The sequence below is a fragment of the Nesoenas mayeri genome (assembly GCF_963082525.1).
Source record: "Nesoenas mayeri genome assembly, chromosome: 1".
NCBI lineage: Eukaryota > Metazoa > Chordata > Aves > Columbiformes > Columbidae > Nesoenas > Nesoenas mayeri.
In genome coordinates, this window is record NC_137541.1 from 124,606,617 (window position 1) to 124,619,406 (window position 12,790).

The window sequence follows — 12,790 nt, forward strand, 5'->3', positions numbered from 1 at the left end:
TGTGTTTTGGAGTTGGTTTCTGAATTTTCAGAGTACAGGAAAAGAAAAGATGGATAGTTTAACGTGAGGATACTCCTCTCTCAACTTTAGGACTTCAGGTAAGAGTGCCAGGCAAGAGCAGTAGCAGACCCACTGTCTATTTTTTTAATGACCAAGACTTGAAGTGCTACCAGCAAGTCTATAGTAGAAAAGCACTAACAAAAATGTCTGACACTGTAGAATAACCAGTTATAGAAACAAAAAGAGTAATTTTCTATGCTTTAAAGAACTCATGAGCTAATGGTGATTGTAAGAAGCATTTGCAAAATCACAGAGAAAAGCAAGCTGATCAAAGCCCCCTAGCCCTGAGCACAGCTTTGAGGTCAGAGTGGTCATCAGCTAGCTCCTACAAAGGAGAATATTACATAAAATACACTGTCTGGGATCAAGACTTTTCTACAATAGCTTATTAAGATATTTTTAATGAAAAGTAAATCCTTGTCAGAAGCTTTTGTCTCTCAGTGACCTATTATCATTCATATCTAAATGATATTTTAATCTTCTAGCCCTTGTGGAAGAATTTGCAGAAAGTACATCTTACCTGTGCCCAGAAAGAAAAAGGAGGCTGCTGTCCTCCTTCACAAAGGGAATAGAGAGACAAAGGGTGATTCTACCTTTCCTAAAAGGAGTATGTGTGTAAACATGAAATAGGCGTTTATGATTGAATGATCGAATTCCCTGGTCATGAGATAAGCCCCCAAATAATGATTATCTGTTATTCAATTATCATCTAAACTGATATGAGCTCCTCTCACTCAAATCCAGTAACAATTAAAAAAATGACTGCATAGAGAAGCATTTCAAAAGACAGAGATGCAGACTTTATCTTGAGTGAATTTATTAAATCCCCTCAGAGTCACACACACAAATATCAAGGATTAAAAGAAAACTGAAGTATTTACATCTACCTTTCAGTTTATGTTGTTTTTGACATGATACGTTTCAAGCACATCTAGTTAGTAGAAACCAGGAGTGAGAGCGATTCGTCTAGATTTTGCATACAGTAATTGAATACAGCCTTCTTTTCATGGTGTGACATTACAAGCTCACAAGAATGCTCTGAGCTAAACTGATTCCTTGTGTAGGCTAATGTAATGACCACAGAAAGCAACAAGATAAGTGGACTTGGTCATTCAGGCACTACCATGTCTGTAAAACTTTCAAGCCTCTGTCTCAACTTATTTGTAATAATTCTTCTGAGTGAAGATATCCCAGTTAGACTGGAGAGCCAACTTTATTCAAATACCTCTAAGTTCAGGAAACTCTTTCCTTAGAGTTTATAAAGGGTTTCCTAGCCCTCTGCTAGCTGATTCTTGTTTCTACAAGTAATAAGTGGTATGCCTTATAGAATGTCTCTGGCCTGCAACAAAGACAAGGGTTAGTAAATTATGTTCCTGAAGAAACTTGCTTAAATTCTTGCATCATTTTTCATTGTTAAAGATTTAAATTCAGACCTTAATTTAGCTTGTTTTTATATTTGTTGAACACATTCTACAGTTTTGAAGCATCTAGCACTGTGTGACTCTGGTCTGTGTGAAAGACCTGCTTTTACTCTGTTTCAAGTGTAAAATTAAATTTTAAATAAAGTCTTATCCAGTCCTTAACCTCTACAAGAGGACAGCAATGGACTGAGCATCAAGAAATGAAATCACACGACAAGGCCATCTTTATTCACTTAAGTTGTTATTTTGCCTACTTTTGGAAAGCATATTGATAATTCAGAGTGTGGTACCCTGCATTCTGGTTACATTGGCTATAAATGGTTTTATTTAACGTTTCTTCTTTACAAAAACAAACAAAAAAAACCACCAACAAGCTTATCCTATATACTGAAGAATATAATTCCTGAATTTTTTTCTTCAAACTCAAGGCATTTAAGCAAATGATAGCCTTGCTATGTAGAAAAAGAGACCTCTCCATAATCAGGAAGACTGGGAAGCAGGAAGGCATTATTATTTCCAGTCACCACAAAAAGAGCTGGGAAGATATGCACCACAGGAAAGAAGTCTCGACAGTCCTCTCTGAGCTGGACTACTTCTTCATGTAGTGTAATGGCCATAGAAAGCAACAAGATGGGTAGACTTGGTCATACAAGACTATCAAGACTGTATATTTTTCAAGCTTCTGGCTCAGTATATTTGTAATAATTCTTCTGAGTGAAGATGATTCAGTGTATTAGTCACTTGCTAGCCCATACTTGCCTCCAAAACCAGTGGTGGGTTTCTGAAAAACCTCATCCAGATTGATTTTGTCCAAATTTGATGAGCTGTCTAACTTTTTGAGAAAGGGACAGGAACAGACAAAGCCTTGATTAACTGGTATCAAATCACAGGATGTAATTTTCAGGGGATTCTTGATAATAACTAGCTAAATCTAAAACAAACATAGAACGTCATTGGAAGAAGAAGGAACCAAAGATTTTTCATTACAAGAAAAAGGAGGAATTTAAAATAAGACAGAAGGGAAAGCAAGCCATCTGGGGAGATATTAATCAGTTTTTTTGTTGTTGTTAAAATTGGCAGCATCTTCAAACAAAGGAACACAAAACATCTTGTAAGAAAACAGAACATTTCTTTTGTTCTATGGTCTTTTATTACTGCCAAAGTCAACATGTAAGGGTGTTTTCATGGGAATAAAAATCTACAGAGTGGAACAAAAGAGAAGAAGTGAGCAGTACAAGAATCCGAATGAAGGAAGACCCAATAACTCACTGTGTCCCCTGCTATTTGAGGAAAGGTCTATATGTCAGTCACCTGATCTTTCTGCTGCACAGGTGTCTCTATGCATGTGCCTGGGGAAAGATGACATAAACCAGAATTTCTTCACCTACATCTTTGTCATTTTGTTTTGGTGTTGAGCCAATTATAGCATCTATAGATACTGGCTGCATTTATTCTCTGGGCTCTGATGCAGCAATATTTAGTTAACCCAAAGATTAATCCAGCTATTTCCCTTGGTAGGACTTCTCTCCTAGAAAATTTGATATTAGCGTTTGATCCACTGTTATTAAAAGAAATCTTTTTCTTTGTTTTACTTTTTAGAAACATACTTGTCCATACAGTAATGGATGCATTTCTTATATAAACCTATTACTGTTTCTTACTTTGAACTGAAAACTCCTAATTAAAAAAGCAAACAAAACAACTGCTAGACTTGCATCCCATGATGATTTATTAGAAAATAAAAGTCAGCTTTCCATGAAGGTAATGTATGGCTGAAGTTAATGCCAATAGGGATTCATATTCTGAAATAAAACTTCAAGTGGAAAATCACTTAATTTATGCAATGATCTGTGCACCCATTGCAAAATAATGGTCCTAGAATTTGCATACTAAGAATAAATGCATATTGGACTGATAAAAAAATTATCTGCAAGGTTCTGATACTGTGATATCTAAAATCAAAACAGGAAATCTGACAAAAATATTATGTATATTTTCTTCCATTCCATTTTTACTTTATTAAATATTACCTGAAAAGTAGATTTGTTTATAAAAAATGAGCAAGAACTACTATAAGGTGTTTTTACCTGAATATATGGAGGGTATTTTGATATTTGCTACACAAAACCTTTTTTCAAAACATATTTTGTATGTCCTTGCCTACTTAAAGTTCTCACCCTTTACTCCACACTGATATTTCTATTTAAGTGCATGGCCTAAGCTAGATCATACTTGTTTGTATTGGAAAAGCTCCTAGGAGCCCTAGTCACATCACCATCAAGACATTCACTGTGCACAGTCTTTGCTCCAAATAGCATACGAGATAACTATTAGATGCAGATGATTTAGGCTTTGGAGCAGTGTACTCTCATTGAAACAACCTGTTTCTCAACCACGCTGCCTCCTACTCACTTATTCACAGATTTGTCTGCACTTGGTCCCGTTATCTCAGTTGGAAATGACATGATGCTTTGCACCACATAAAGCCCACACAGGCTCCATGTCATCCCTGTCGTTCAGTTGGTCGATGTCACTGTAAGAAGACAACAGCTCAGCTGGAGAGTACTTTTCCCACTCAGGATGCTGTGTGAGAAATGCTGGATGAATGCGAGAGCTCTGGTTCAGCTCCTGCCTGTGCCACAGACTGTGCAAACCTGAGCAAATCACTTCAGGGCAGCTCCAAAAACTGTGCCATGGTTACCTGAGAGGGTAAAACTGGTCATTGTTTGGCTGGCACTTCCAAGGATCAGGCTGTTCACCATCCATCCTTGTAGCTACTACATCACTCTAAAACAGAAGCAGCAGAACCTAGAGTCTAGGTAAAAAAGTCCTGGAGCTGGAAATGCTTTGATTCCCCTCTGTAAAAGATAGATTATGGCTAGTTAGTGTATTTAGTCTGTTAGCTGTGTGGAACAGGATTTCTCTATGTACTGTCTCACCTATACAAGTGGTAGTTCTTACAATGGGATCCCAATCCACATTAATGCAGTAGTGTAGATGCTTCAGTGACAGTCATGTTCATGCGTGATAGGACAGACTCTTCTCTTACTAGGAAGAAGAACAGGCGAGGTTTGACCTTCCCTTCCGATTCTTCACACCCACTCCCTCATCTCTGGTATTGATATCAAGCAACCTGGCAGGTATAAGCTTTAAAAGAAGTCCAAGGTTTTTCAAACATATGCTGTGAAATGAATCCACCCAAGCCTTCATCCTCAAGTATTCAGGGTTCATTTGTCAAATTTGTCACACCATAAACCTTTCATATGACTACCCCTGAACGTCATTAAGCTCAGCCACTCCTCTGGAAATCAGTGCTCTTGAATGGCTTGCAGAACAGCCTGTGTCTTTCCTAAGAAATCCTTCTTCCCTATTTAACCACCATTTCTCTCTTGTTTCAAGGCAACTGTGTGCTCAGTCTTATAACAGCTGCCTAAGCCCCTTCCTAAGAGCAAGCTTCCCCCACACCTCCTCTTTTCCATTCCAGTGCTGCTTAGTAAAAGCCTGGGACTGTTCCAGTCCTGGACATCTTCCGAGTAAAGAGGCTACAAAGCATTGTGATTTTCAGTGGGGCAGATAAAATCTTGTAATAATGAATGCTGAAATTCTTTCTATTACATCTGTTACACTAGATTTGGACCAGGATAATGGAAAAGTCATACACTAGCTCACTATATTCCATAATCCTTGAGGATCTCATTTAATAAGAGGATTAATTGTAAGAGCTGATAAGTAGATGTGTGGCTCAGAGCACATTATGAGTTCTACTGTAACTAGAAGCAATATCACTGTCACTTAAAAATATACACTGTCTCTGCAATTCTAATAGAGCAGGAGCATTCTCTTCCAAAAAATAAAGAAAACCAAAGGAAAACTAAAGTAAACCTTTCCTTGGTCATTACTATTTTGGTTAGTATGTATGGTTTTGGAAGATTCCGCAAAAGTGATCTATGGTATTCTGAGTATGTGGTGACAGTAGGTTTAGGTATGCCTGTGTTTTATAAATTTTTCAGATATCTGATTTTGTAGTCAAGAAGAAAAAGTTGGGAGTGGAAAAAAAAAGGAGAAAAAGAGCTCAGTCATTGTCTTGTCTCTTGCCATCAAGCAACATAATCAATACTCTCTGTATATGTGCATTAATCTTTGTCAGTAATTCTGTAACGCTGAGAGTTCTGATCTGTTAATAAGTCTAAGACCCAATGGAGTAGATGTCATTGTCTGCCTCTGCATTTGAATGTCAGTTAGCACCACAGGCCTCATCAGAAATTTGGGATTACCCATTCAAAACTAAAGCAGATGTTCACCTTCTTTACAAGTAGGTAATGCTGACTAAACAGAGCAGCTCTGTCACTCTGTTACACCTGATATGCTGTTTGAGATCCCCTTGTGTACTCATCTGCCACCTCTTCTTAAAAGCTGAAGGATGTCGAACCCAAAGTGACATGGAGACACTTGCAGAGGTTGCTTTGCTGTCTTTCATTCTAGGTTGCTCATGTTTAGCTGAAGTAAAATGTTCTAGTGAGATGGTGACTAAAGGAAATTATGATGTAAAGTCTGTCTTCAGGGCAAGACTGATTTCCTTTCAAGTTGCTCATTTTGGTAAACCAGCACAGAAGCAAAATTAATTTCCTAATCTCAGTCCAAACACAGTGCATTCATTTTAGAGGATACGTAGGTCCAAAAAGACAATGATGTTAGAATGTCTCTGCCACTGTGCAATGGTAAATGAGCAAACATAATTTGGGGAGTTGAATACTAATGCTTCCTCGATTCCAGGTCAGATGATTGGCAATAAGTTTTTTCATTCATCATTAAGAAAAGAAAGAAAAACAATGGCATGGTGGCAGTGTAAGTTAATACATTTTACTTCACAACTGTGGTTAATTAGAAATGTACATCAAATGAATAACTAATGGTCTGTTTTGCCTAGTATCTTCTAATAATAAAAATACAAATTATGACACCAAGAATTAAAAATATAAATATTCTTGGCCCAAATATCCATCATTAAAAAAAATACAGTCCATTTACTTGCCTTTGTAGGTTACCTTTAACGTGCTTGAGAAAGCAACCTACTGAAAGTTAAGATAACCCCATTGACAAAACTAAGCAGAGAAGACATCCTTATTTTCGATCAGACTTCACTCTAGCTTCTGAATGTGGTTCTCCCATACTGAAAAGTTGAGATAACCAGTTTATCTTCCAAGCTCCCATTAAATCTGTAGAAAAGGAGAAAGGAAAAAACACAGACTGTTTTACAAAATAGATCACCAGATATGACCCATTGTCTACTTTGGAAATTTCACCAGTTAATTGCAGGGGAGTTTTTTATGTGCCCAGGTGCATTCATAAAGCTTTTGAATGAAGAAGACTGTCATTTAGCGTTACATATCCAAGAATAGTCTTCACATAAGATGTTGTTTTTAGTGAATTTACAATATTTTCATATTAAACAATAATTCAGGCTTCAGTAGCAGATGCAAAGTGTCCAAGTATCTTCCACAAAGTCAGGTTTGAACATTATGTTCTGTGGGATTTGGGAGCTGAACAACAGAACAGGTCATTTTCTGCCACAACACTGTGCTAAAATAAATTTTCTATTTGCCTTTTCACTCAGAATTTTTATGAATTGCTTTTTCTACATATTTTAAACATTTGTTAAGAGTTATGACATTTTTTCCTCATACCATTTAAAGTGAATTCAAAATGTATACATGTTTAGTAAGTGATGTACTCACAGTTTCATTTGCATTTAATAGTGCATATGTGTGCCTTGGGTGTTTTCTTCTCAAATTAGCTCGAGACATACATTCAAAATATGGGGTCTTAGTTTTTAAACAATAGGAACAACAAAAGGTTAAAACTGGTGTTTGGAAGTCTAAAGAGATTGCTTGACATATTACAAGTGGAGGTCTAAAGAACAAGTTCAGAAAAACTTTCTTATTTCATAGGTTTTTGGAATGAGTGGAATTTTCATAGAAGAGTGGAAATGTTTGCACATTATGAAACATTATTAAAAATGATAATTTGAAAACTAAAATAAGATTACACCCTTGTATGTTTGTTTTACCAGGCCACTTTGAATACTTTAAAGAGGACATTGAAAAATTAAAGTTTTCTAATCTGAAACACAGTTATCCAGTATCTGTCACTGTGACACTGGACTCAGAAAGAGAAAATATGCCACAGGCAGATGAGTGGATAACTGAAGTATTTGAATAAACATATATTAATAAGAAAAAAGCAAATATATAACAAAAAAGCAATCATCTTGTCTGAGAAAGACTGACACTTTTGTATGCAGCAGCACAAAACAGCATCTACAAAATTGGCTATATCCTATTGAGGTTATATCATAAAGCTGAATATTTGCTCAGTCAATGCATTATATACACATTACATTATGATTTTGTTGTCTAATTATATCTTGCTACTACAAATCTAGAAGTATGAGTGAGGTCTGGTAGTGACAAAGGAAACAGAATATGAAATGTATCTGTTGTTTTGCCGTAGTAAGTCTGGTAGCAGCTGGACTAATTGATTCTGTGGCTGAAATGTTGATTTTTCTTTGGTTGAAACTGTAGTAATTGATTCAAGATGATGAAGTGGAAATTGATACAAAGACCCTATGATGCTGGTGCGAATTGATAACAAGCTTCTGGAGTGTTTGCTCCTAGAAGCTGAGTCAGGTTCCTTTTCCAGTTGTTATAATTTTCCATCAATATATTTAAACAGAAACCAATTTTGTAATTTGAGTATTTAACTCCAGATGCCAGTTTGTAGTTTATTCATGAGCTTAATGTTTTAAAGTATTAAAAATATAAAGTTTCACAGTTTTAATTAGGTTGCTTCACATATTTGTGCTGTGTCAGGTACCCAAAAGCCTTCAGAAATGACTGAAAACTTATCCGTAATCTATCTACTGCCTTTCCAATGCTTAGTAAGAGTCTGAGTTGCTGCTGGTCCTACACAGCTCGCTTCTCAACTACCAGTTTAAACCAACATATTGGCTTAATACCCCTTTTCATTTAATAAATAGGAGAAAGTAATCAAATATTTACAACTTAGAAACAGGAATAATAATTGACTGATAAAACACAGCACTGAAGAATGTGAGACCCTGTTTTGAACCCCAGACAAATACTGCATTGCCCTAGCGCTGCAAACCAAGCTCCCAAAAGAACAGCATTTCCCCACGGTTCTGTTGTCAGAGGCAGCCTGTAACCTTGCATAAATGAGATCTAAGCAAAGAAAAGGATGTTACAAACAGAAGCCACGGAAAGTCACATTTTTTTAATCTAGCTGCAAGTTATATTCAAAATTATATAAACAAATTCTTTCTGTAAGAGTTTCACATTGTGTCCGTAGTTCCTCTAATATTAAAGCAAGGACAGAATGCAAAAAAAGCAATTTCTTTTGATGAATTATATTATTAGATTCCGATTCAATTTTTATTATATCCTGTAACATTTAACATGGAGTGTCACTAGAAGCATTAAAATTGCTATAAATCTTGTGTATAAAAGCATGAAATCCCATTGCTGTGTTAAACGGTCATGTGGTTTCTGACTATTCAGAAAGTTCTGCTTCATTTCTGTTCATTAATTGCATTTGAGAACTGTGCAACTGCTGCCTATTCTGTTTGCCTGAACGCAGCGCCTAATTGGCACTTAGATCCTTGATTTACCTGACAGGTGTCTAGAAGTGGTGGTATACAACTATGATTTCAGAGCAAATCAATGATAATTTTCACTGTTTTCGCATGCAGCAGGCTGTTTTACTTTAGGACTCAAATAGTCTTAAAAGCTTGAAAGTTTTAGCACAGACTTCAGAAGGCCTGGGATGGGCTGTAGGTTCCTAGCCCGTCCCTTCCTCTGTTTCTTAAGGAAAAGTTTTGCTTCTGATCAGGAAAGATTCATCACCTGTCTGTCTAGACATGCTGCACATACATGCACCACAACTGTCTTGAAGTCAGAAATTAAATTATGCTCACTGGACTCGACCCCAAGTGTTTTATTTTTATTTAGAATAAATAAAATCTATAAAATATAAATCACTAATTAAATTTAGAGTTTAAACATTTTTTTAAGCTTGTGACTTCACCATCAGGATCTGAAAAACACCTTCAACATTTAACATTAACTCTTCTGAGAAAGACTCCCTGACTCCTGTTTAGATTTAAGTCATATGCACTTCTCTGCTACCTTGAAATTCAAGCATATATCTATGCAGTTTATATATTTTACTTCAATTTTTTTAGTGTGGGGGTAGAAACACCTATGTCTATTTTAAAAAGTGAGCTTCCATTTCACCATATTAATCTTTTTGGCAAGAATGGAGATTTAGGCTCCTGATACCATTTCCAAAAATAATGTGTTGGTTTCTTGATTCCTTTATTCAAGATCATACCACGTTAGCAGAGAAGCTGAGCATCTGATATGTAATCAATAAATGTAAGCATTTCACAGAAGCAAATTGCCCTCTGAGGAGGAATTGATCTCTAAAGATCACATTTTAAAAAATGTTCCATCTTTATCAATAAGAAATGGGGGCCTTGTCAGTGTAATAAAAAGACAGACAGGGAAGGATATATTATACAATGAAACGCATTCATATGTGTCCCCTCCTGCTATCTTAATTATATCAGCATACAAAACCACAAGTTTTCACTGCTTACAGCTGAGATTTTCATATGTTCCTGTGTAATTAAGATGGAAAGTCTCATAGAAAGTTTGTTGCATTTGTGTTTTTCTATTCTTACGTTACTTCAGCATGGTTTGAAATCCTGCTATGTTTCCACAAAATTCTAGACGCACCAGATTTGTCTGAGACACAGGATGATAAAACCCCAGCATCTGAGATTACATCCTGCAGATTCAGAGCTAGAATTTAGATTTAACAAGAAGGGGAGACACCATTCAACAACACTCCGCTGTTTTTTAATTCAGCTTTCCTTATGTCATCCATCTACAACAAATTAAATGAAGCAAATAACAATGTGTGGTAGAAAAGCTTGTAATTTAAGAATTATATGACTGACAAACATGAAAAAAAATGCTATCATTTATCATTGGCCTTTTTTTTTATCTTTCAAGAATTTAATCTAATGTAGGAGTTCCCAAAAACAAATTATAAAAATTGTCTGCAGTTTGAAATCCATCAAATACTTTCTTTTATAGGTAAGCTTCAGCTTTGAGGACAAAATAAAGGCTATATGAGAGACAGATAGACCTCATTTAAAAGGAAGTGTGCTTGCTGAGAAGCCTACAAGATACAGAAAACTTAAATTGCAGAGAAAGTCAGTTATGGACATTAATCTTGCAGCACTGAAGAAGTGTTGCCCAGCACAGGGTATTATTATGGCTATACAGAGTGATGTACGAAGTCCACTGCTTTAACTTATTGCTGATGCTAATGTTTAAAACACAGAAAATATTATTTCACTTAATTATGATAGAACAGTAAAATGCTGCCTGCTGTACTTCAGACACCTATGAAAGACTTGTGTGTACCTTACACTAGAGAGTTTTTTTTAGGTCTTAATTTTTCCTGGAAGTCTGCTTTTAGAGCTGTCATCATTGTGCCATCAGCACCTGTGAGCACAGGCAGTGGCAGGAATGATGCTCCTCATTTGCTTACCTGGGAGCTTGTGTCTTCATCCTTGGTGATGCGAACTGCGTGGGGATTAGTGAAACAATTCAGCTGGGATTTGCAGCAAAGTCCAAGGATATTAGGAGTCCAGTGCTGATGAGGGAGATTTAAATACTACCTGTCCAGGAAACCAAGCAAGAATGACAAAAGCCCTTCTGTCGTTTATCTTGTCCTTGAAAAATCTGGATTTCTGGGCCCTGAGTAGCAGAGGTGGTATCTATCATGTAAGACTAGGAAGTGTTAAGAAAGCTTTGGTGATTTGGGTTGGTTAGCTGCCTTGGTTCACTGAAGACCTTTTGGGACTCCCATCCAGCACCAGTTGTCATTTGTTACTCATACATCATGCAGAACTTAGAAGGTCCTGGGCTGGGGTAAAGAAGATCACTCCAGAGAGGCAGGTGGATTTAGGCTGTCCTACTCTGAGGTTCGGACTCAAAGCTTGGACAATGGCAGCTTCCCTTTTTTAATTTCTTAGTGATTTCTTATACAATGCAAAACTGGCCTGTCTTCAGACATATAATAATGATTTTATTCTCTCTCTCTTCAGTGTATGTTTTTATATACAGTACTAGGCATATGTAAATCAATACAGATAAACTGTCACAAACTTGTTACTGATTGTAAAATACAAAACATATTGAAGAGAAATTTGATAACAAAATGGTTGAAAAAAGTGTTTTTTATTGAAGTAACAAAGCCACATATATTTAAAAATTATTTGGGAGTGATTCAATGCTAAGGTTAATTTAAAATATAATGTTTCTTATGGCTTCAGAGTAGTTCCTACTGATCGTTACAGGGAAGAGTGTTTTTGTGTTCACACAGGCACGGTGGGATGGCCTGACAGGGCGCATAACCTTCAACAAAACTGATGGCTTACGGAAGGATTTTGATTTGGACATTATTAGCCTCAAGGAGGAAGGAACAGAAAAGGTAACCAGATCTTTTGTAAAACAATGACAGAAAGCTAATTTGACAGGGGTGTAGGAAAGTCTGTTCTCCTCAGCTTGAATCTACTGTGCTCGGGGTAAAAGCCACTATGCTCAAGATTATTTAAGTCAAAGTCAAAACAGAGCTACTAAGATTGTTTGATTATTTTACAATGTGCACCTTTAATTTTGAGGTATGGGATAGGAACTTGGGACTGGGAATAATTACTTGAATAGAAATAATTATTTTAAGAGCACGTTATCTTCAGTTCTGGCCACTGTACCTTGGTGTGGTAAATTCATATCTAGAGATAAAACCTAGACTTATCTTACATGAACTGCTTTTAATAAATGTGACATGAGGGAGAGAGAAAAGGAGGAGCTTGAGTAATAATCTCAAAAAGAGTTGGGATGTTAAAAACTCTTCATGTTTTTGAGATTAGATCAGTTGCTTTTCCCTCACGTCTTTAACTGCTTATCATAAATTGTGCTGAAATTGTGAGACTACAGGGAGCTAAGTGAGTTGTAGTGTCTTTGTTTGAAAACAGAAAGTTCTGCTTGATACAATTTCAGAAACTGGTTCTGCATTCAAACAAATGACAAACGAAAATCACGTTCCTTCAGGACACTCAGGGAAGCATGCCTCTGGAGATGTTGTTTTCCTTACTTTACCACTTATGAATTCTCCTAAAGATGCAGAGGTGTAAGGCAGGAATACATCCTTGACTCGCA

At 36.4% G+C, this 12,790-nt stretch overlaps 1 protein-coding gene across 2 annotated transcripts in view; it reads left to right on the plus strand.

Annotated features, from left to right (window-relative positions):
* GRIK1 (glutamate ionotropic receptor kainate type subunit 1) overlaps positions 1-12,790 on the plus strand; it is a gene marked incomplete at both ends in the record, with an annotated part of 173,138 nt that overhangs the window by 124,778 nt on the left and 35,570 nt on the right. For both annotated transcript variants that reach the window (XM_080358509.1, XM_080358510.1), the window contains one exon: positions 11,955-12,062. In XM_080358509.1, coding sequence (XP_080214635.1) covers positions 11,955-12,062 — 108 coding nt within the window. The remainder of the gene's footprint in view (positions 1-11,954; positions 12,063-12,790) is intronic.